Source organism: Accipiter gentilis, chromosome 23, assembly GCF_929443795.1.
Source record: "Accipiter gentilis chromosome 23, bAccGen1.1, whole genome shotgun sequence".
In the NCBI taxonomy this organism is placed as follows: Eukaryota; Metazoa; Chordata; class Aves; order Accipitriformes; family Accipitridae; genus Astur; species Astur gentilis.
The window spans coordinates 10,683,471-10,707,598 of NC_064902.1; the positions used below are offsets into that span (position 1 = coordinate 10,683,471).

The window sequence follows — 24,128 nt, forward strand, 5'->3', positions numbered from 1 at the left end:
GATGCTATCTGTTAAGTCTAGATGTTAAAATATAAAAGAAAAAAAAATTATTAACAATCAAATCAATCATTAAATAGTATAATGTGTGTAGATGTACACTGTTATATACATAGGTAGTCCCACTGTTCTTTTGTATATTCAGCTATGTGCTATTATAGTTTAAAATCACAGATGTTCTGTTAGGCTTAATCCTCTCATCTGTTTTACCTTATCAAAACTCCCACTTCTGTCTTTCAAGAGAGTTGGCCTAAAAAATAACAATGAAAAAACCAGGGCAAACTAACATAAAAGTCATAAGAAAAACTGAAAGCAAATAAATAAATTTGCAAAATTAATGAGCACAGCAAAATGAAGGAAGTTGTCAACATGCCACTTACAAAGTTTGGAATAATTCTAGAAACATCTTAACATTGAGGAGCAGTAATTCATAGCAAATCTGCATCACCTGTTACCTGATCCACCTAATGTGTTGATTGCAAAGGCTTGCTCTGTAATTGCACATGTAACAAAATATACACACAAGTAACTGTTAGTATTCGATTATACCTAAAGTACAATGAGTATATAAACATTTTAAATCTAGACTATTTCTTTTTTGTAAAAAACTACTTATTTTTCATATGAATTGAGAAAATATACTGGGTTTCCTCACCTTCTGAAAGAGGGAAGACTTCACACTTTGAAGAAGTGATTATTAAGTTGAAAGTGATATTTTCAGGACTGAAAATGATCTCAGTGGAGTCTATGTCCATTAATAGCTCACTATAAATACCCGATCATAAGATACTCTGGGACTTTCTCCATGTTTCTTTCATATAGGTTAGTTATGTTTAATAATCTGATCTGACAAATGGTGTCAGAAAAAGAAGGAATTAAAAATCCAGTTTCTTTGTAAAAATACTTGTTAAAATTTCTTGAACAAAGAATTTGAGAACTCTAAGTAGTAGCTATTACATTATGGACAGAAAACTCTTTAGTGCTTTCCTAAGAGAGTAAACTGAAGATACTGTTAGGAGCTTACTTAAAAGAGTAAGTGTAAAAATAAAAAATAAAAACAATACAAGTAAACATAAAAAAGCAAATAAAATCAAGTACGAATGGTATGAAAAATTACTATGTGTTTCTGATTGCTTAATCACAATTCTTATAAATAGAAAAGCAAACAAAAGATAAATATATAGAGACTTTAAACGAAAAAGCACAGTTTCAGAAAGACAGACCTACGCCGAAAACTTATGCTGGTTTAATACACAATGAGCACAGACACAAAGGACATAGATGCCTAGGTATAATCATGATTGTAGGATGGAGTGAGACTTTCATATGCTTAGTTTACTCCTACCGTATTTTACAGAGGGATCCTTACAAAGAAATTATGATGGCTGTGGCTGAATGCAAGGTGGAAATAGTTCTCTGCTAGAGGAGATCTAGGAAAAATGAGTAAATTAATTATATTTTTTTTTCTTTTAAGGAAACAAAAGTGCAGAATTAGTGAAGGAACTGAAACTGGACTGCGCCTCTGGAGCAATAGGGAAACAGATAACATTTTATGGCAGGTGGTCATAAGGGAGGTTTTATCATTTATTCTTCACAGAAACTATTTGGGAAAAAAAAATTACAAAAATCAGAATATCTGAATTAAATCCTGAAAGGATGAAATTGATGAGGAATGAAGGCATCAGAAGTACCTACTATAGACAGTTAAACAATTTCTCAAACTGAAGTCTTCACTGTTGCTATGACAGAACATAGGCTATATAGAAATCCAGATTGAAATCCCAAAACTTACTACCTACTAGCTTTCCACTCACATAATTCAGCACTCTTAATGCTTCACATTCATTACCTGTAATGTTTCTCTCAGGAAGTGCAGACTATTTTCATTTTCCATTAAGATATAAGTTGTGGTATTCAAGTAATGCATAAAATTGATGTTTACCCTTCAATAATATTACCAAAGGCTAAAATCCTAGCTGTATCTTCTATAGATTGTAAAGATGCTAATAATAATACATACTTATTTGAGACAAAATACTGAGGATCAGAAAATATTTTAGTATCAAAAAAGTCCAGATGTTTCTTTTACACAGGATGTTCTACTTCCTCTATAGGCCAACGACAAGAATAGGATCTTGTGAAGTCTGAATCTGAACTGTCCAAAGTTAGTCATCCAGCTGGCAGAGCAACGCAACACCTCGCTTGATCCAGTGTTGGACTGGTTTATCCGTGTTAAGCATCAGAGCAATGACAAAGTTAGTAGAATGTCCAGTAGTAGATAAGACTCCTTTACGCTCACTTGTCTTGTAGAGTGGGCAAACATACGCATTAGATTTCTTGATGTCCGATTTTGCAGCTTCAAAAAAACCCCAAAATAATACACTACATTCAGCAGATCTATTGATAGAAACATAATCTACATACAAATATTAAGTATTCACAGTAACATCCTTAAAGCTAAGTAAAAATGCAAAATTGTTTTGTGAGTAACATAATAAAATTATCTGGCTTTTTTGTGTGTTTTCTTTTGTAGTTTGTTTTGGTTTTAAACCTAACTAATTTAGCTACAATTTGTTTTCAGGACCGGATGCCTTTCTGTGATTCTACCAGCTTTGTAATCATTCAAAGACACATTAAAATCTGAACAGTTACTTATTTAAAGCATAGTTTATACACAAGCTTTTAACAGCTCCACAAGAATTCTGGTCCAGCAGCCACAGAACCTAACTGCAATTCAATCACCTGAGATCCCAAGGACTCAACTCAGCGGGAACTATTTGTATGCCTAGACCGCTTACATGCAACTTGTGCAAAGTCTAAAGTCATGCATATCTGAAGATATTCATCCAACCGTAAGAGAAAGCACAGGCAGAAAAAGTGGAAACTTTATAAGACTGCCTATTAGCTAATAACATGTAAGTTGCAACAGTTGCAGTAGAAAGTCCTGCTGAAGTGAATAAACAAAACCAGGGATTTACTGCTCCTGATCAAAGAAAGCAAGAGTTATGGAAAATATCTTACTAGTATGACAGACAACTAGCATAACAGCTAAAAATAACCTAAGCAAACCTTGCTAAATCATGTGAGGTAAAACACTGAGTCTCTGTAAGTCAATTAAAAGTTCTCAACTTGAGTAGAGCCAGGAATTCAAGCACCATGTGCTTTCCTACCCAAATTAATTTTTGGTTGAAAAAATAGATTGGGCAGCACCTAAACATATTTATAAAAAAATTCATTTAGCTAGTCCTTTCATCTAATTCATAATTATAAACATCTGTGGGGAAAGGGACAGGCCTATCGCTCAGATGAGATGAAGCTAGTAGGACCAGTTTTTAATGTAAAAGTCATAGGTCAGATGCACTTGACTTCTGTGCACATTTGGGTAACTTTGGTGAGGGTAGGAGCATCGGTCTGTAAAAAAGGAATTAACTGTTGCAACTTCTTGTTGAATAGCTCACACTTCAGAGAAATTATACTCACTTGGCTTTATCCAAATGATTGGCATCATATCAAAGAGCAATTTGGGATACTGCTCAGCTAACATTCCCCTGGTGAGAGAAAGCAACAAAGTAATTATTTGTGGCTTGGTGTTAACTGAAGAGGGGTTTGGTGTGTGGTTTTTTGGTTATTACTTGCTTGGGGTTTTTTGGTTTTTTCTTCTCCATTTTCCATGCATGAAAGAGTATTTCATTTGGGGTGTTATTTCAACAATATGAAAAGTATCACTTAAAATTTTTAAACAACTTTTGTTTAAGCACCCTAGGAAAGCTTTCCAGAACCATAGTAAAACACTTTGTTACTGACTTGGTCCTGTCCCAGCGAGCTCCATCTAAAAATAATCCGTGGATATAAACACCATCTTCTGGTGCAGTATCAGCAGTATCCTGAGGAATAACCTATGAGAAATAAGTGTTCCATGTTATTAAACTTTCACAGCTGTTTGCTTTTTGAGGTATTATGCTAATAGCCACTTTTCAGAAGACTAATCCAAACTGAGAATAATATAGTCTTATATTAGACCTTCCTCTCAGTACCACTTTTATACAAAACTATAAAGACAGCAGATTTCTGTGGGTTTTTTAATTATCTTTATTGTAGGTTAGAAAATAAGGCTTTAATCACACAGACAAACATGTTACTCTATAGGCTATTTTCTTGAGCGGAGGTCCAGGTCCAATGAGAAAACTACTTTTAATATAACTCTTTTACGGATATTATTTAACATGCCTACCTTACCAAAGAATTAAATGTATGTCTTCAAATTGCAGTGAGTTAGCTGCAAAATGAACCTTCCAGTCAGAATTTACTTACTACATCTCACTGCAAAATCAGGACTCGGATTAACAAAGGATGCATTTATAATTTCTCCCTACCTGAAATTCATATCCCAGAAGGTCAATAGGGATCCTGTGCTTCCTAGCATAGTTTTGCATAGCTCCAGTTAAGAAAGCTTGAGTAAAATAGAATCCTGACAGCCAAAAAACTGTGGGCTTCCCTAATTCATACCAATCCTGGAAAGTCAAAAATGACACATTCAATAATCAGAAAGAGACAAATCCCATATTGTTTGACCATTTTCTACTTAACTGTACTCAGAAAATCTAAGCAAAATCTATCACTCCTTTCCAATGCTCCTTTAACGTAAATCACAAATCATATGAAGACGTAGATTAAACAGTTGGTAGTACTGCCTCTTGTACATTACCTGTAAAAATTTCAGCCTTTCTAGAAAATCTAGAATATAGCTCCCTAATGGTTTTAGACTTGGGTATGAACGTTTCGCCCAATTCTCAGGAACTTTTCCAATAAGTAGACTGCCACACAGAGCCTCCAGTTCAGCATCCATGACAACCAGTCCTTTAATGGCTTTCTTCAGGTCAATTAGCGTAATACGAATAGTTTGGATTAAACTAGAATTTAAAAATAAAACAAAATTTTCACACATTTTGCATGATCTGTAAAACACAACATCCTCCATGGATTATGAAACCATCTACAGAACTTGTATAGCTGCTATATAACTGCGTAATTAGCCACATCTGTAAAGTCATGGATTTGTGCATTTGTGACAATTCATTTAAGACTAGGAACAGTTTAATAAATTATTTTGTTATATCTGATAATACTCTGTATTTGTTGGTAAGATAATAAATTTGGAACTCCAAATGTATACACCGTATACTAGATGAAGGAAAAAGGTTTAGATTACAAAAGAGGAGGTGGGTAGGGTCTGCAACAGAGGAAAACTGGGAGACTGAAGGCCAGAGAGCATTATTGAAAGTTTAGGAGAAAATGAAGTGGGAGACATGAAGAGACAAATAGAAGAGGGGGAAGAAAGAACGGAGGAGCAGGTGAAGATAAGAAAGAAAATTAGGAAACAAAGTCAAAAGAGAGCCTGGGGACCCAAAGAGAAAAATAAAAGTGATAATAAGTTTGTAGTGCTTGGAGAATAATTGTGAAAATAAGGTATAGGAAGAAAGGCATCAGGGAATGGGAAAAAAAGGAATAATTTAAAAGAGAAGCATATGAGACAAGAAATAAGCAGAAATATTTCCAACTATCAAGGAAAATGTTTCTTAAACTATAACTGTGCGTTTATTATAGTTTCTAACCCCTTTACCCTACAGGTCATAAATACGAAGAAAATAAAATATAATTGAAGATAAAGATGGTGAACGAGAAAGTGAAGTTAAAAAAAACCTCCAAACATAAAAATATTGTTCACATTCTCTTTTCCAAGTGCCTCCTCAGACTCCCTTCTTCTGTCATGTATTTTCCTCTTTCAGTTCATTTTGCCACTAGATCATTTTTCCTGACATCTATCCTACATTCTGACTTTCCACAAGGAGTAATGGTGCTTGGACTGCAGATATCACTGCAGACAATTAGAAGGGAACAAATAAATGAATAAAAAATTTCACACAACATGGGGTTTACAGTGTATGATTTCAGGAAAAACTTTCTGCAAATGGAAAGATTTTGGTTACATTAAATAAAATATAACACTCTTACTTGTTAAATCTTTCCATTTCTTGCACCAACACAGTGTTCATACTTTCTTCATATCTCACAGGATATTTACTTAGGCAACCTTCAATGTCAAAATCATTTGGAAGCTGTAAATGACAACATATTTGGAAATAATGCCATATATCATTATGCATCAGTATTATATTAAAAGTATGCAGATGTAAAAAACTGCAGGGTAATAGATACCATTAAACTTTCTGATGAGTATCTTATCAATACAGTATTTAGCAGTTCAATCTAAACAAAAATTATGGGTTTTTTTTAAAGTGATATTTATCTTTTAAAAACCACCTAAAATTTTTCATACCATGAAAAGTTATGAATACATTTCAGTTTTATTAATTTTAATCTTGTTCACGTGTATAAATCACTGTTCTTCCAAAGTTTACTCTGCTTTCTCTCTCTGTCTCCCATCTCCTATCTATTTATTACTTTCATGTTGCTTTAAATCCCTCCCAGGAGGTTTTTCCTCCAACACGAAATCAATTTGACACTGAAGATTCTAGTTAAAGAATTTCTGCTTTGTAAAAAGATAAATTGGAATCACTGGTGTAATACAATACCTTGCTGAGAATATCATCTGCAATTTCATAAAGAGTGCTGTCACCACCTCCAGAAGTTCCCTGAGTGCCTCCTCCTTGTGTTAAAAGCAGAGATTCAAAGAGGATCTTAGTTTGCTGAAGATCTTTTGAAATATCCACGTTTTCATGCAAACCAAATACCTCTGGCTGCTGACTAAAGGGAAGACTCTAAGACAAAATAAACAAACATTTGCATGAGATAAAGCAGCAGGCTTGGAATTAGATCCAAGTCTTCCTTAAGAAGCAGAGAGAAAAACTACCACTAACTTTAATTGAAGGTGGATAAGGACCTTAACAGTAGGTATTTGCAGACAGCATTATTGGTGATAGAGCCATCACCTCACTTACAGAAAGCCATTGCATTCCAAGGAATTCTTGATTATCTATGCTAGGCCCTCCTGTTTACCTACTGACTCCCTCTGAGAAACGTTATAGATCATGGCAAGGATCATACAGGGAAGTTAGGCAAGAAGCCAAGCATACAGTTTAATGTGCTGCAAAACTACCTTTTCAACACAGAGAAGCCTTTAAGGATTGTTTTTTTAGTGCATCATCATTTTAACAGTTCAAAATCTTGTTGCTACTTTTTACCTTAATAAACTCAATGTAGTCCTCATATGTGCCTTTTGGTGGAGCATAATAGTTGCCACTGGGAGAAAAAGTGTAACGAGGATTCTCAATTATATCTGGATTGTAGAAGTCATCCAGCATTGTCAGCAGTAAACGTCTGTCCCAGTCATCTGTCACTCGACCTCCATAGTTGCACTCACCAGTTAGGTAAGACACAGCTTCAAAAGGAACATGGCTATATTCATTTATGAATAACTGAAACAGAAGACATGAGTAATTCTAGAGAGAAAATATCTGCAGAACAAGTGTGACCTACAGACTAAAGAGTTGGAAGCTATAGCGCATGCAAAACCGCAGTTTATGGAGTTTTCGCCCTAAGTGTTGGAAATTCGAATTCTGAAATCCTTTTTCAGGTAAAATTTCTGTTTACAATAAAGAGGATTTAGTAGTAAATGCCCCTTCTGAATATCCAAATTAGTAAGTAATTCAAGTAGTTCTTGAATTATTTTTAAGTGGATAGTTTTTCCAGTCTAAACTTTCTAAATGGACACTTTTCTGTGTCATAAAGAAATATGCATTTCATGTAATTTTTCTTCCAATTTTCAGAACCCTCTGATCTCTTTCCTTAACTTCTTGATAACTTTTCCAACTGTTCAGCCTCAGCTTCTGTAATTCACAGGTTTAGTTCTACTGACTTTTCTACACAGGGTCTGGAGAAGACTCAAGGTCAAGCAGTGTTCAGAATTTCATTTTAGGGAAGGAGAACAGTCTGAGGCTCTGTTTAACTAACAGTCTATATGTAGAAAAAAATAATTCCTCCTCCTAACCACAAAAGACACCATAATAGGTGACTGTCACTGACATGTTGTTACTTAAAACACTGTGAAGTCTTATATATGACAATTTTAACTCTTGTTATACTCATCTATACTCATTATATTCCACACATCTATATGAATCTAAATCTCACAAAGGACAATTTTAAATTTTATTTCATTTGTAATTTTGAAAGTATTTATAATATGATTGACATTCTTTGCCTTTGTAGCTGAACTGAAGCCATGAAAATCTAGGAACATTTGATGTAGCGTAAGTGTATTGCTCCTTTTTGACTATCAGCTTGTTCCTATGCTTCGCAAGATCCAAGTTAAAGGTAGCAATATAAGATTTTACCTGCAGCTGTCTGATACTGATTCGCAAGTCTGATTCATTAAATCCATAGGGTATATTCCAACCAAGAGGCCCAAATTTTCTTCTCTCCTGAACAAGAGCATGGAAAAAACAAACTCCAAAGAGCAGTTTCTCCCACACCTTTGAGAAAAACAAAACAACAGAGTATTATTAACTAGCCTATATGCTCATGCCAGTCTGTAACTTACATAGAAAACACACCATTTCGTTAACACACTCCATCTGTGTGTACAAATACTGTACAAATACAGGCAACTATTAAGTATGCTGTGGTTATTTGACTTGGGAACAAATACACACATAGCTGCCACATATGCAAGCACATTCCTCAAGTACCATTACACAAGATTCTTTTCTTCTTCCATGTAAAGGGCAGCTGACTTTGTAAGAATTCAAATAGCACCAGATACTTACTTCTAAGGCTCATTAGACAAACACAAAATACAGATGCATTGTTTAATATAAGTCCTTACATGCACCCACTTATACCTATGTATATTGATTACCACATTCATATCTCTGAGTAATCCCACTGGTTTTTCACTTCCTTCATAGGTAATGATTAGCTAAGTGGTTTATCACTTACTAGTAAGACGTATGGGCACTGCAGTACTGGTCCCTGGTAGCAAGAAAAGACCTTTTCAGTGCTTACCATCTCAATAATGATAGCTATGCCCTACTAATTAATGCTCAGAGTTTAAGTACATTGTGTAATATGTGTGTGTAATTGGTATGTAATTTAATAAAGCTTAAGAAACCATTTTAAATATTGCCACATGAAATTACCTGGCAGTAATTCTCAACTAATCATCTTTATCATTGCAAAACCTAAACTCACAACCATAGTAAAAATTTTAGCTTATAATATTCACTGGACAGAAATCAGTGTATCTGTGGAAAAGAAAAAAAAAAAAAAGGAAGACTAAAACTGTCAAGAGATAGGTACATTACCAGCTCCTTTTCTGGGCATCCAGAGAAGAATGCAGGATCAGAAATAGGATCAGAAAGAAATGACTGCAGTAGGTTTAACCGGAGACCCGTAGGAGGTTCATTTGTCATCTTCACTCCATTCTGCAGAATGTTTACTGGAAACTAGAAATAAAAAATAGCAAAACTCCATTCAGAAAGTGTGGAATAGATGCTATATTGTTATAACAATATATTATTACTCTGTGTTTGTTATATAAACAATTATCTGTAAGAAATTACATTTTAAACATTAGAAGCTTTTAGAAAAAATTCTCAAAGGCATCCACAAAGTAAGACCTTGCTGTAAACAAACCTATATTTTAAAATGTTTTCTTGGTATTCAACACCTTATAAATAAAATGCAAACTTAATTTTTTTAATTTATGTGAAACAAAACCTCAGTGACGGCATAAAAACTTATTATAAACGCTGGCGTAATGCAGTTCCATTCACTAGTACACAAAATATTACACATCACAATATCAAAATATTACAAAGGAAGCTTGGTATTACTATGTTTATTATTATTTTTAAATGTACTTTCTTAATTAAATTATATCTTCAACAGCCTCATGGTATTTCAGAAAAGTTCTGTATCATCAGCTCATTCAGGGATACAAATATTTCCAAAAAATGTCATCAACTTTTCCTTTCCCCAAATACAGAATATTTGGCAATGCATGTACCTTTGGTGAAGGGTAACTAGTAAGCCAAAGTCTGAAGACTGGATGACATTTCTCACTGTTAAACTCTTCACATATTTTCTCCAGCATTGGCATCCAGGAGACAGCTAAATGACAATTTTGTAAACAAACCCAGGTTCCTTCTTCCATTCCTTTTTGAATCATCTTTGTAGCTATAGGTCCTTGTCCTTGTCCTAATGAGATGGACTGAAACTTATTTCCAACCATCTCTCTGTCATTTGCAAATTTCAGGAGGCCTTGAACAGAAAGCATAAGATTTGAGCATTTCTTCATTAAGAAAAAAGTTATGTCAGGAAAAAAAATATTTAAACTTTTTATTACTATTTTGTTAAAAGGTACATCTAATAAGATGGTACAGCTTTGATATAGAGTGTAAAATTTATTCAGTTTAAAATACCATTCCCATTTTTAGGGAGCTCAGAATTTTACCAGTGTGACATGAGGCACACAAATCTACTTGCACTAAGTGCAAAACAATCCTCATTGCCTATTGAAGGGGAAATTCAGGTCCCTAATCTGAAAAGCTGTACTATGCTTTTGCTTTCTCTTTCTGTGTATACTTACTAGACATGGGATCTGCTCCTGGAGATAGCACAAATAGTAAAGGGATTGTAGAATTTGAATCTAAGTAACTTTTTGTTAGATCAAAAGGTGGTGGCTCTACAAATTTCTTCCCCAGTTTATCAGTTACAAATGTTGTTATAGCTGGACCAATCTGGTAAAAAAAGTAAATAAAACCATTAACATAAATTAAACATAACTGGATATTTGACAGCATCTTTTACGTAACATATATTAGTTAAATTCCTGAGCCTACAGACATCTCTCTGCTTTGCACAGATTTAAGACTAGTCTTGCAGAACGCTTCAGGAGCAAAGATTTCACCTCTTGTTGACAACCCCCCTCTTTTTTTTTTCCTTACAAGAGGAAAAATGCTTTTAGAAAATAACATACCTCATATAACCAATATTAAATTACAGTAAGACTTTAATTAAGGCTTTACCTGATGTGGAGAACCACCACATTCCCCCTTAGTAAATATTAATGTTATTATTTTTAATTCATTCTAAGGAGTAACTGCAATACATACTTTAAATCCTAACATGAATTGTTCCTAAAGTACATCCAATACAATTTGCTAAGTGCACCAAAGGTAGAATGTGTTAAAAATTCACCTTGGCTGTTCAAATAAACACATTTGATCTCTCTTTGCCTTGGAACCCTTTGCATGGAAGCACATGGTACTGGATACTCTGTGTATTTTTTCAGGCTAATATATCCTGCTCTCAAGTGTATAACAGACTAAACATGAACAAGCACTTGAAGAAAACTAGAACAATGAGTATACTCTGAAAGATGCATTAAATCACGTCAGACAAGAGATGTCAGCTGATGCTTGCGGTGTTTGTATTGCTCAACTGAAAAATAAGAATAGCATTTATTTTCTTAATAAAGCAACAGATTAGTTATTTTAACAACCAGTGCAAACTATGCTACAAGACACAGAACAGTCTACAAACACGTGGTAACAGATCATGTTACCTTGTCTGGTCTTAAGCACCGAAGAATTATCATCTTTTGTAATTCATTTAATGTATTACTCAATTGTTCTGGCAACGGAAAGCTTTGTGGCTCTTTGCTGTCATAAATTTTTTGCCATTCGCCTATATTTTCAGAGATGTGATTCCTAGAGAAAAAAAGCACTTACAATTACTGTAAATACCTGGAGTCTGTTTTTTATGTTTATCAGAAGCCAATTACATTGTATTGTCATACAAGCCACTCCACATCTACATCAGCAAATAATCCTACAGTTGAGCTTCTCCATGCTGAAGAGTGAAAAACCTTTTCCCACCATGCTATTGCAGACATACAAGACTCCACCTGAAAGGTTCCGAGTTGACAATAAATTCTGCCTATTCCTCCAGCCAGCACTGCTTGGACCTTCAAAGGTCTGGGTGAATTTTCTGCCTCTCATATTTCATGAAAACTCCACTCTTTAACTGAAGAAAATGACCAGGAAGTTCAACCAGGGAAAAAAATTTTTTTTTTTTTTCATGCAACATACAGAGTATGTCCTCTGCAGTGGGACAACTCCCAGACTGTTAAAAGACTGGATCATCATACAAATTGCTACTAAAACTTCAAAGGGGGAAAACCACAAAACAGCCCCAAACAATTTCTTCTGAGAGAGCAGTGTTTCCGCAATTGGATCCAAATCCTCCAAATATTTGGGCTCTGTCAGCTATTTATATACAAGACTTGTACAGCCATGCTGGCTCCAGAATTTAGTGTTAAATTCTATTTAAATCCAGGGTGAAATTGTCCTGATTTCAAGAGATTAGATTTTACCAGAAAAATTCCCTGCCTGGCACTGCAGTGGAATTTTGCTACATACACTTCCTTTGGCCTCCACTGACCCCCTTGAAACACTGTTTCTCTACCATGGAGACATTCCAAAAGGAAAGGTTCTTTAGGGAATGCCTCAAATAATTTAGAAAAATAGTTTAATTAAATAATATTACAATTAGCCAACCGACTGACTTATTTAAGTGAAGCAAACCTAATGATGAAAAAAAGGGGCTGGTTTTACCGTATTGGCATTCTGGCACTGGTTTGGAAAACATACAGGAAACATTTCTTTTAGCATGTTACACATGCTTTGGTCAAAAACAATTAAGGCTAATTCACATCAACATTTTACTATACCTCAGTCCTTTCAAAGCTGGGATTTCACTTGCACGACATAATTCATCCCAGCTCTTATCTGGTAGCCAAGATGGATCTGGATTCTTATACTTATTCTTGAGACCCACACCCCCAGTTAGTAAGAACATAAACTCTTGATGTTCTATTTCATTTTTAGCCCTATATTAAAAAAAAAGATGGATAATATTCAGTTACTGAAATACGATTTTACATAATATAAAGAGTTGTTTAAAATTAATTACACTTCACTGCCATTTAGTAATACTTCTACTGCAGTAGCAGCTGAAATCAGATCTCAGTATTCTATATAGTTAAAAAACTGTATGGTAAAAACGACGGACTAAGACTACAGGAAGGGTTTCAAGGGGTAAATGGTATATATCTGCTTATTTGTTTTTAAAAGTGCAATTATTCCTGATTTTTAAAGGCTTTATAGAAAATAATTTTTTCTGGGAATACAGTAGCTTTACAAATTGGCCCAGGAAGAATGGTCCATATACAGACATGTACACATTGTAATTAAATAAGTATGCACATGATGGTTGTGATCGTGAAATTTTGAACTTCTCTTTCCTTTCACAACGTAGGCACACAAAATCACAAAAAAACCAGGAAGACTAAGCTGAAAAGCCTGTGGAAGAGGGAAGACTGCAAGCGAGACCTCATGATGTATGCAAAAGGATAAAAGAAAAAGAAGAGAGAAAATTAAAAACAAAGACAAAAGCTTGCTGGGATGGCACATTACTGTCAGATTTCTTTCTAAAACGTTTTCTTAAATAACAGCAATTTTTCCTGACATAGGATGCTATGTAGCACTACCCGGATCCTTTAAAGAGAGTCAAAGATGTATCACTGACAAAACCATTGATTTTAATAAGCATAGGAACACTCCTTATGTAAAATGTCCAAAGCCTATACATAGTAGTGATGCATGTACTCACATACTCCATCACTTGTAAATATTATCAGTATTAGAAAACCCCAAATATTCATGATATTACTCCAAAGGCTATATTATCAATATGCACGAGAACACATTATCTCAGCAATACCTTTTTCCACTGTAAGAAAATCATTAGTTTCTGTTATTAAAAGAGACTTCACAAAAATGGGCTTACATGAGAAGATTACAACATAGCAAAAACGAGAAGAGCAGCTTGTCCTTTTCAAACAGTGAACGACACACATTGCAATATAAATTGTATGTAAAGTGGTCATTTAGATATCGAAGTCGCTTCTCCAAAATTTTGGATTTGTTACTAAAAAGAAAAGAAGTGAGAAACTGAGACTTCAAATTGAATAACTTAGGCAAATCAGTTAGGAAATCTAAATCTATTTAGGGTTGCAGAGGAATTATATTAGGCCCACATGCTCCACAATGGTCTTAGATGCCCATTTCACCCAAGTTTCAATTATACTTAATATTTTACAGCTCTTCTAAAAGTCCCAAGCAAAATAATGATCTGAAATCAATTTGCCAGTTAGATGGTGCACTCATACTGTTCGTAATGGAGCCTAGTTCAGAATCAGACTTCACCCTTTCGGTAAGTCACATTGTTAAAAATACTTAAATAAAGCACATGCTTACAGTTCATTGTTTGCTCAAACAGTAATTATAAAGAGCATTTACTTCATTAACAAATCACATTTTGTTTCAAAAACCTGCATTTAACAAGGCATAAGAGGTACATGGTTTCAAAATGGAGGGAACTGTTTATAAGAAGAGAAGGAAAACACTTTATTTTACACCAGAAGAGACTGTATTTACCTATCATGAATAGAGTTGATGAAGAGGTTAACAAACCAACTAAGGGAGTACTGGTACATGGGATCAATGTTTGCCAAGTCCGCAATACTAAAAAACAGCACTGATGAATGCTTTGCAATAGGTCGATAACCTTCTCGAGATTCGGCTATTTTAAGTTCTGTTTTCTCTGCAATCTAAATATGAATAGTAGTTGATAAAGAAAAGCTTTCAATATTCTCTTTTGTACAAAAATATTACTACTTAATAACATTATTAAAATACTTCCATACAGCACTTTATAATGCCAGAGTAAGACAACTTTTATGTTCCAAAATGCACAGTCACAGGAAGTGATAACTACACTAGGTAAAATGAGTACTTGCCCTTAACATAGTACCACCTGATCTATTTATGTATACTACAGGATGCAATAGACAAAACAAAGGACAAAGGAGGAACAATAGTTTCAATGCATCATTTAGCACCAAAAGTATCAATCTTTATCTCTGCAATATTCAAAACAATACTTTGAATATAAAGAAGTTTTTCAAAATTTGACCATCAGACGTATTCTGAGATTGCATTTGATAGGCATTAACAAAGAGGAGAAAGGCCAACAGTAGCTTGAAGGAAACGCTACTATTGGATTTCTGTTAAGTCTATAGTAATTAAAAAAAAAAAAAAAAATTATTCTCTTACCAATGTTATTTAGCTGTCATTGAGTTCAGCTGGTATTTTTTGCATTAAGTATAACAAAAGAATCTGTGTTTGCATACCTACGTTGGTCACCCAGATTATTAATGTCTCCCTGAATATTTTTGGTTGTTTTAAAAAATTAAGTTTCTTCTTTTATCTTAACATGTTACCTTAACTTCAAAATTTGTTACTTCTCATCCAGTCCTTATAGATAGATACATATTATTTAAATATTTTTAATTGGAGATTTAATAAACCACCAGTGAAGATGTGAGAAGGGATCCAATTTTATTTCTCTTCACATTTCACAAGCACAGAATTTCCTCCTTACACTTTGCATCTAATTTGCATTCCTTCTGCTAGCTGCAACTTTTAACATTTAAATTCTACTTACTGTTAACAAAAATACATATACACACTCCTCACCTGCTGTTTTTTTGTGATCTCATTAGCCGTTATTTTAGCAGAATCCAAGACCTCGATAGCAGTCTCATCTTCCAGAATGTTCCCTTCAGATGAATGTAAGGTTTCTAAAATTTTCTTCTCAATTTCTTTTAGATGCTTTTTATTGGCTGCAGATTGAAGGATGAGAGCATTTCTTTCCTCTTCTAATTCTGGTCTAATGAAAAAAACAAATACCATAAAACCAGTCAATGTTCATCTTCCACTGACTGTAAAGAAAGCCCATGAAGATGACTCCCTCTTCGTACAATAAATATTTGTGAATGCTCTCTTCAGTTTAAATAGGTTGTTACTGTTCAGCATGTGTTTATAATTCTGAGTATAGATTTCTTTGCATAACTTCAGTTCAGTATATGGAAATGATGGTCTAAACTTTAACATCATAGCATTTTGCACATGTCAGTACATCCTAGTTTTCCTTTATTGTATCTCTTCTGCCTGAAAAAACTCCATGTGATATGTGGAGTAAGTTTACTGCTGGAAACACTTTTTTAGCAAACAGAATTTAGCCTAATTGCATAGCCATTTCTGTACAACCTACAAACTACTTCTCTGTATCTCTGTGAGGGTTCAGATAAGACCCATAATCAGTTTCAGAGGTACTGTGCATTTATTTCATATGAAATTAAAACTAAATCCTCATAATTCTGCATCCTTGTCTGGAAGCTCAGTCAAATTGCAAAAACCACAATAATGACTTAAACTTCAAATAATATTTACATAGTTTTCTAACATGAAAGGAATATTTCAGGAGAAAACTGCCATGAAAAAACAATGATTTTACATCTGCTATTTTAATTAACTTGTGGACACTTAACCCACAGTAAACAAGACAATCTGTTTCCCTAACAAACTTTTTAGATATGACAACTAGAAAAACTTTTTTTTTTTTTTTTTAAAGCTGTTACTGAGCAACATTTACACCATGTAACATTCATTTTGCGTTCCAATAAATTAATCTCTCATTTCCTTGGAATTATGCCATAAAAACTGTAAATGGCTATTTGCCATAAAGAGAGACTTACCTCTCTTTTGCTACAACAATACCTAGCAATTGGTCTTCAAGTCCCTCTGGCGTTATCATAAAATTGAGTAAAGAAACTTTTGTAGCAAGTTCAGGCATATAATGTGGATTTCTCAGTTTTGTGGTAATAAAAAACTTGAAATCACTGGAATACTCAATAATGGTCTCACCAAGTCTGATATACTCCATACCTCCTAAAGTTGAGATAAGAAATGTTAAGAAAACCGTTATCTTCTTCAATTACTTACAGAAAAAAAAATACTTTTGTGATTAAATAAAAGCAAATTTCTTGTCAATGACAAATTTCCTGAGAAGGAGCAATAAATAAATAAATAAATAAATGAATCTGATACTCTGAAAAATTCTCACAGATTTCAGTGAGGCCACTTTTTACTCTTAGCAAATGAAATCCAGTCATTCCAGTTACTACCATAATTCCAATGTGCATATACAATACTGGAGATGGCAACAGAGCACCATGAAATTATTCTTAAATATGATATTCCTACAGACGATTCTTTCCTTGAATTACCTGTCTGAAATAGGAAACTCTAAAAAAACCCCCCAAAAAACAAAACCAAAGGGATAAAAAGTGTTTGAGCTTTTCTCTCTCTCTCTCTTTTTTTAAAGTATGAATGTGAAAACCAGGAAAGGTAAACTGTGTAAGAAGGAAGGAAAACATATTTATGCTATTCTGCAATTTTTCTCCTTATCCAGGAGGAAAAAAAAGAAAAGTTTTAAAACCAAATTCATAGCTACTTAGCAAGTGCCAGAGAAACACAGGAAAATTGTGCCTTAAGCAACATGTCTGGACAACTTTTCTCGATTTGTGCAAAATTTAGTAAATATTAGTATTAGACTAAAACATATGAAAATGAACAACCAAAACATAATTTAATTGAGAATCTTCTCTTTGCAGAGTCAAGTGTCTTCATTTAGTCTCCTATAGTGACATGGTGAAGGTTTTCACACAAAACTACTATCATGTGATACATGAATGATATTTATTAAAAAATAAAATAAAACTTCAGGCCATTGTGAAGTTACCTTCCTCTTACCACAGGCAGTAGTAAACCAGAGAGTAATAAGAAAAACATCAGACAGTACCATAGACTACAAGATGAACATCAATGTAATCTACTTCAGGGTTCAAATTTAATTTTTGTGTACCTTGTTTAAAAGTCTGTTTAAGTAGCACAGGTTCAAGTGATGGGTCTAGTTCTTCTCCAACATTTTCTAGCAGAAGTGGAGTTCCAAACTGAATGCAGTTCTCCAGGGTTCTCATATAATCTGTGTCACTGACCTTGATAACATTCAGGCGGTTTTCCTTCTCAAAATTCTTAATCCATTTATTTGCTTGACCTTGAGGATCAATCATTAATGGCCTAGAACATACAAGACACAGTTTTCTCAGTGCTTGCAGGAGTTTTAAAAAAAATTATACTATTTAAAAATGTTTCTGTGTCAGGCTGTCAAGGAAAAAATGATACAATTTTGATTCTGTTATTTTAACAGATCAGTGAGAAATGGAGGTATAGATGTTTTATCATAATTTGAAAAGTAATACCAAAAATAGTTTTAAGAGTTGCAAAAATGTTCATAACATTTTTTATAAAATACACCAGAATGCAGAATTCTTGTAAAATCTTGTTCTGCCTCTCCCCTGGAATTCTCAGTATTTAGAATATAATTAGTTTTACAAATTTTGAGTTCTTTTTCATACATTTTTTCACTTAAAAAAAAAAGTCAACAATTAGTTGCAATTTAAATCTGATATGCTGGTATATCAGCTAGTATAAGGCTGGAAATATAAGTGGGGCCGGGAAAGGTGACAATATTTTAATTTTGTTCGACACATTTGACCCCCTTTGTACTTGCTGATTTCATCTATATGTATGTATTTTAATGTGAGGCATGAATGATATCAAACACCTCCTCTAACTGCACCCTCAAAGAATTAAGCAACATTCTAAAAATGGAATTACACACTATAAACTGAATATAATCTGAATCTATCACAAAGACTAATTCTTAAGAGAACACAGATCACAAGAACATCACTAGAAAGTTTTATAATCTTGTACTTCTACTGAGTGCAGATTATTTGCAGACAACTATCACAAGTTTTCATATAATGTAATAGATACTATCCTTGAAATAAAATTTCAGTTGGAATTAAAAAAAAAAAGTTGTTAAAGGTCCTAAAATAATACTTTATATAGATGAGAGTTTCACACACAATAAATATCTATAAAGCATTAAAATGTCATCTGATAGCCTTATAACCATAAGAACCTGAAGTGGACTGTGATATATCTGGACCCTGCAATTTACATAACCTGAGTCTTATCATTAAACATGTAAAGCATGAGGATTTATGTGTAGTTCTAAACCCAATTCTTATAAATGCTTTGCTAGCTAGCTAGTAATAGGACAACAAGGTACAATATTAGAAAAAAATGGAGGGGGGGAAAAGGAGGGGGGGGGGGGGGAAAGGGGGGGGGGGGGAAAGGAGGGGGGGGGGAAAGGAGGGGGGGGGAAAAGGAGGGGGGGGGGGAAAAGGGGGGGGGGGAAAAGGAGGGGGGGGGGGAAAAGGAGGGGGGGGGAAAAGGAGGGGGGGGGAAAAGGAGGGGGGGGAAAGGAGGGGGGGGGGGGGGAAAGGAGTGGGGGGGGGAACTTTATCCAAGAGCACTGCATCTCCTGAGAGGAAAGCTTTCAAGTAACTACATACACAAATCTCTAAAGTGTTACACATGTTAAATTTCACAGGATCTGGATATAAAGGTTCCACTCTTGATTTCAATCACATTGTCTAAACAGAAGCTACACTGTCTCTAGACATTGTATGCTTTTTTTAAAAAAAAGTGAAAGCGTGTTTGGATTTGAAAATTAAACCTTTTTGTCACCTACCAACGTCTTGAATTGTCAACAATGACCCCATTGTCTACAGAAAATATGTCCGTTGGCAAACCAGCAATATTCCAGGCTCTTATTTTTATTGGGTCACCAAGAGTCTTACTTAAAGAGAAATTCTCAGAACAAGGGATATTTTTCTCCTGTGAAAAAAAAAAAAAAAGAAAAGAAAACCTCGTTTAACTTTATTCCATGTTTCTTTACATCTTTTATTAAATGCCACTTAAATCCAAAGTGACTATGTGCAATTCCTTAAGAGTTTGAAATAGGTCAAGTATAAGAAAAATTCTGGGAAAAATAACATCATAGTTTCAACAGCTAACTATATTTCCCCACTGAGTATTTACTCTCTCTCCAAATTTTGCAGGATTTATCTAGTTTTTTGTACATTCTAAATGTGGGGATTTTGTTACATAAAGTTATGACAATGCATTACCTTAACTCACACACAGTTGGAAATCCTCTAATGACTATATCTTCCAATAACTCAATACAGTAATCCAATGCTGATTTGTTACTGTTGAATGTCACAGCCACAATCAGTGACTTCAAATCACTTGATTTATGAATTATGGTGTTAGTATAAGTATGTTGGAACTGTCTCTTTGCAAACAGAATAATTGACCATTTAATTAACATATAAATATATTTCAGTGTAAGTTATTATAGAAGTTTTTTTTACATTATACATAACTGCATTTTAAAGTTAATTCTTTCATTTAAAGGCAAAAAGAGAAAATTCTGAGATTTTATTTAAGTAATAATCAAGCCTTACAAAGTCAATGATGTGCTCTTGTTTCTGGTATGGTACTTTAACTCTGGAGTAAAATAACTGATTTAATTAAATTCAAATTTACAGAATATTGGATCAGCAGAATTTATCCCACTGATCTTAATGAGTTTTACTAGGCTAATATTAAATAAACGGCAAGCTATTTTTGAGGCTTTTCGCAGTATTGTGAAAAAAAAGCAAACAGTCATTTAAATCTAAGATAACCTTCTAACCTTGCACAGTTTGCTCCAGTCTTTGGTACATTCTTGTCGAAATCCAGCAGTAAAAGCTCCAAGATATGCTATCACACCAGCTGATATCAAAACATCTCCTGTCAAATTATCATATGTGTCTTGAAGATCATTTGCAGCATTATTCCATCTATAACAAGCAGAAAATACAGAAAAAAAAATGGTGCTGAAACCTCCACATTAATATTGACAATAAAAATCAACCTTTTTTGTTGTTACCTTAACTTTTGGTGGAGAATAAGGACACTGTGTTTACATATTTTCTTATTTTGAAGACTTTCTCTACAATTCTTCAATGTTGCTTCCCATATTTTTACATTACAAACAATTAGGATCTTTCAAGGGCCCAGACTGTTACAGTCTTCAGCAGTACAACCCTGAGAGATACAGCATTAAAGGCTCAGAGAACTGATGTTCAAATTCAGTTTCAACAATGGCTGTTATATCTGACATTTGAATGTTAACCTGACCTTGATTTCTCTCCACCAAGGCCTCCAATCAACTTCTCTGCTCGTTCTAGTTTTTTAGCACACAGATCAACCTGGAATTCTAAACGAGCCTTTTCTTCAGTTTTCTCAGTGAAGGTTCGTTCCAAAGCAGCCAAATGATTTTCAACTGCTGCAAGTTCTTCTCTCTTCTGATTCAAGAGTGTCAGTGTCTCTGCTAAGGACTGCTGTGCCTCTCTTAAACGATCTTTCTTGGGTGCAACCACCTATTCAATTACAACCAATACACAAATGCTTAAAGCACATTTTTAAAACTTCATTATTTAATACAATGCTTAGGGTGAATATACCAAGCTAAGGAAAGATTTCATAGCACCGAGGGACTAGGATCAAAAACGCACCTTTGCAACCCTGTCATACACCTCCATTGCCATAATCCATTTACATAAACCCTCTGCTGCTGAGGAAGCTTTAGCCACCTTTTGTGGATCAAACTCAGGATTAGTCAAGTACTCAGCTCGAATCTTCTGCATGACAGCTGCCTGGATAACAAAAGCATTACAGCTCATCAAAGTCTTGTGGCTGACATTTTAAAATTACACTGATTGCCATTTCTCTACACAATGAAATAGGAAAGAACTACTCAGTGTTAACTGTAGTAGAAACCACTGCTCATTTGTTTCTTTTGATTTTTCCTATCACGCTTTCTGGTCTTTTCTTGTTTTCATCCTAATCCTGTCCTATGCCTTTGGTATGTCTTCCATGTGGCAACTACCTAAGTGCTAAGAGCATTACAGTCACATAGAAGCCTTAATTTACACTGTCTCTTGTGCAAAAGATGCCGATTTCATTATTTGCTGTCTTTTCTCATGACACAGCTGTTAGGGATCATTATAAAAACGTGTTTCTACTAATCTAAGACAACATCTAAGTGAATTACATTGCTTGTGCCTACTTTGTGGGACTATTTTTATAAAGGGCTATTTTTTTTTTTTATACAGGACTATTTTTATATTCAATTTCCACTGAATTCAGCAAACAGCAAGAATCACACTCTCAGATAGGAAGGTCTTCGAGGGAGATGGTCATATTTTAAATAAAGTTATATAGGTACTACATTTCTACATTTACTCTATATTCTTCTAGTATACTTAACAAAACACTACCCATTTTGTCAAGGTTCATTCAATCAAAATACAACTAGAAACAGCCATTAAGAAAAGCATGAATGTGGGCAGTTATTTAAAAACAGAAAAAAGTTTATAATGCCAGAATAATTGATTTAGAAAATCTAGTACAAAATAAGGCATAGAAAGGTTGGACAGGGATCACATGTTCGTTCCCTGGTTCCACAAAAAAACCAAACCAAACCCCAAAACAGAATACATGAAATGAGGTTAAAAGGACCCAGGTTCAGAAGAAACAGAAGGAGATACCTCTTCATACCACTTAAAGTAGACTTCTGGGATGCTTTGTAAAAAGATCTTGTAGATACAGTAAATTTACATGGGCTTAAGCAGACTAGAGAAATTACAGAAGAGAGATCCACTGACAGCTACTAAACACACAGAAACTACATCCAGCTTTGGAAGTCCTTCACTTAAAGTGCTGGAGGCTGGAAGAATATTTGGAGAAATTATCATATATGCTGTTCCTACTCTTTCCAGGACACCTGCTTATGGCCATTTTTGGACACAGGATAATGGACAGGACAGACTATTTACTCTGATACAGGGGGTTTTACATGTTATTTTTACCTTTTGATGAGATACTACCTATAAATTGCAAAGTTAGAAACATTTGTGCACAGAATGACATTTCATTCAAATAGAAGACAGGCTGTCTTCCAAAAGAAATTCTAAAACCTTCTGAAATGCCACTTGGAATGCTCACTGTGAGGAATTTTGACTCACTTTCCATGATCATACTCATCCTATAGGGATACCCTATCATATTGTAAAGATCCTTGGTCATAACAGAAGTTGACTAACTTGGGACAAATGGGCCTCTGATATAGTATTTTCTAATTTTATTTTTTTTTCCCTGCAAGAAAGTGTCTACATGGTAAAAATCACTGAAAATTTACACAGAAGTCTTACTGGAATATTGTCCTTGTCATACTCTTTCAAATCCTTTAAGAAATTCATGTCACCAAGCAGTTTCTTGCTTGGAGTCCAGTAATCCAAAATCTGCAAAATACAGTAGGAAATATCTTTTCAAGCTTTCAAACAAACACACAAACAAAAAATGACAAATCTCTTTTAACTAAAACTGATGTATATTTAATACTGATGACCTCGTATCTCCTTGAGATGTCAATAAAGGAGAAAGTCTTATCAGATCAAACATTTCCCCCAAACCATGCCCAAACTCCAAAATTGAAGAGTGTCTCAGAGAAGAGTTACGTATTATCTATTATCTAGAGTCAAGCAAATTAAATGTGTTGTCTTTGCACATTATAAAAGTTTAAAAATTTGGAGTTCTGGAAGTTTTCAGTAAAATAATGGATGGAGGCTGTAAGTACTTGCCTACTTTAGTGGACCTTGGGTGATCTTGTTTACTGAAAAGTGCTCTGTGTTGAGAAGAAAAGAAATTACACTTTTATTTGAAACTATTGTCTGCCATTTTACCTTGCCTCCAGTCCCTGAAGGATCTGCAGTTTTCTCAGGTTTTACGTCTTTCATGACACAGACAGCAGCCATGACAAGTTTGACACCAGACGGAGGATTTTTCATTGATTTGACAATTGATATATCAGAAGGCTTAAATAAAAATCACATTTAAAAAAATTATGACAGATGTTATGCTTTTCTCACCACTAAGATAAATGAACTAACAGAAAAAAGGGGGAATTATAACACCATTATCAATGAACATAATTAGAGGGGAATTTTCGATGGGATGATACAGTGTTAGCAAGACAATTAACAATATACATCAATGTATCCTATGCAGGGGAAATAAAAATGAAATGAATGCTAGTAACTGTAAACTAATGATTAATTAAAATTATGGTTTTAAAAGTCCAGGCATTTATTTATTTATTTATTTAATTTTATTTTAAAA

General features: G+C 34.2%; 1 protein-coding gene across 1 annotated transcript in view; it reads right to left on the reverse strand.

Moving 5' to 3' along the window:
- Positions 1-1,387: 1,387 nt before the first annotated feature.
- Positions 1,388-24,128, reverse strand: part of DNAH12 (dynein axonemal heavy chain 12) — a 74,973-nt gene continuing 52,232 nt past the window's right edge. Inside the window, exons 50-74 of the mRNA XM_049826238.1 lie at positions 23,693-23,824; positions 23,162-23,251; positions 21,464-21,604; positions 21,087-21,328; positions 20,599-20,746; positions 19,591-19,736; positions 17,851-18,065; positions 16,682-16,874; positions 15,621-15,813; positions 14,520-14,692; positions 13,870-14,010; positions 12,752-12,910; positions 11,585-11,729; positions 10,607-10,757; positions 10,025-10,278; positions 9,321-9,461; positions 8,352-8,489; positions 7,200-7,433; positions 6,591-6,776; positions 6,010-6,113; positions 4,703-4,907; positions 4,371-4,508; positions 3,802-3,893; positions 3,478-3,545; positions 1,388-2,353 (exon numbers count right to left, since the gene is read on the reverse strand). Of these exons, the coding sequence (XP_049682195.1) occupies positions 2,163-2,353; positions 3,478-3,545; positions 3,802-3,893; positions 4,371-4,508; positions 4,703-4,907; positions 6,010-6,113; positions 6,591-6,776; positions 7,200-7,433; positions 8,352-8,489; positions 9,321-9,461; positions 10,025-10,278; positions 10,607-10,757; positions 11,585-11,729; positions 12,752-12,910; positions 13,870-14,010; positions 14,520-14,692; positions 15,621-15,813; positions 16,682-16,874; positions 17,851-18,065; positions 19,591-19,736; positions 20,599-20,746; positions 21,087-21,328; positions 21,464-21,604; positions 23,162-23,251; positions 23,693-23,824 (4,020 nt within the window). The 3' untranslated portion in view covers positions 1,388-2,162. The remainder of the gene's footprint in view (positions 2,354-3,477; positions 3,546-3,801; positions 3,894-4,370; positions 4,509-4,702; positions 4,908-6,009; positions 6,114-6,590; positions 6,777-7,199; positions 7,434-8,351; positions 8,490-9,320; positions 9,462-10,024; positions 10,279-10,606; positions 10,758-11,584; positions 11,730-12,751; positions 12,911-13,869; positions 14,011-14,519; positions 14,693-15,620; positions 15,814-16,681; positions 16,875-17,850; positions 18,066-19,590; positions 19,737-20,598; positions 20,747-21,086; positions 21,329-21,463; positions 21,605-23,161; positions 23,252-23,692; positions 23,825-24,128) is intronic.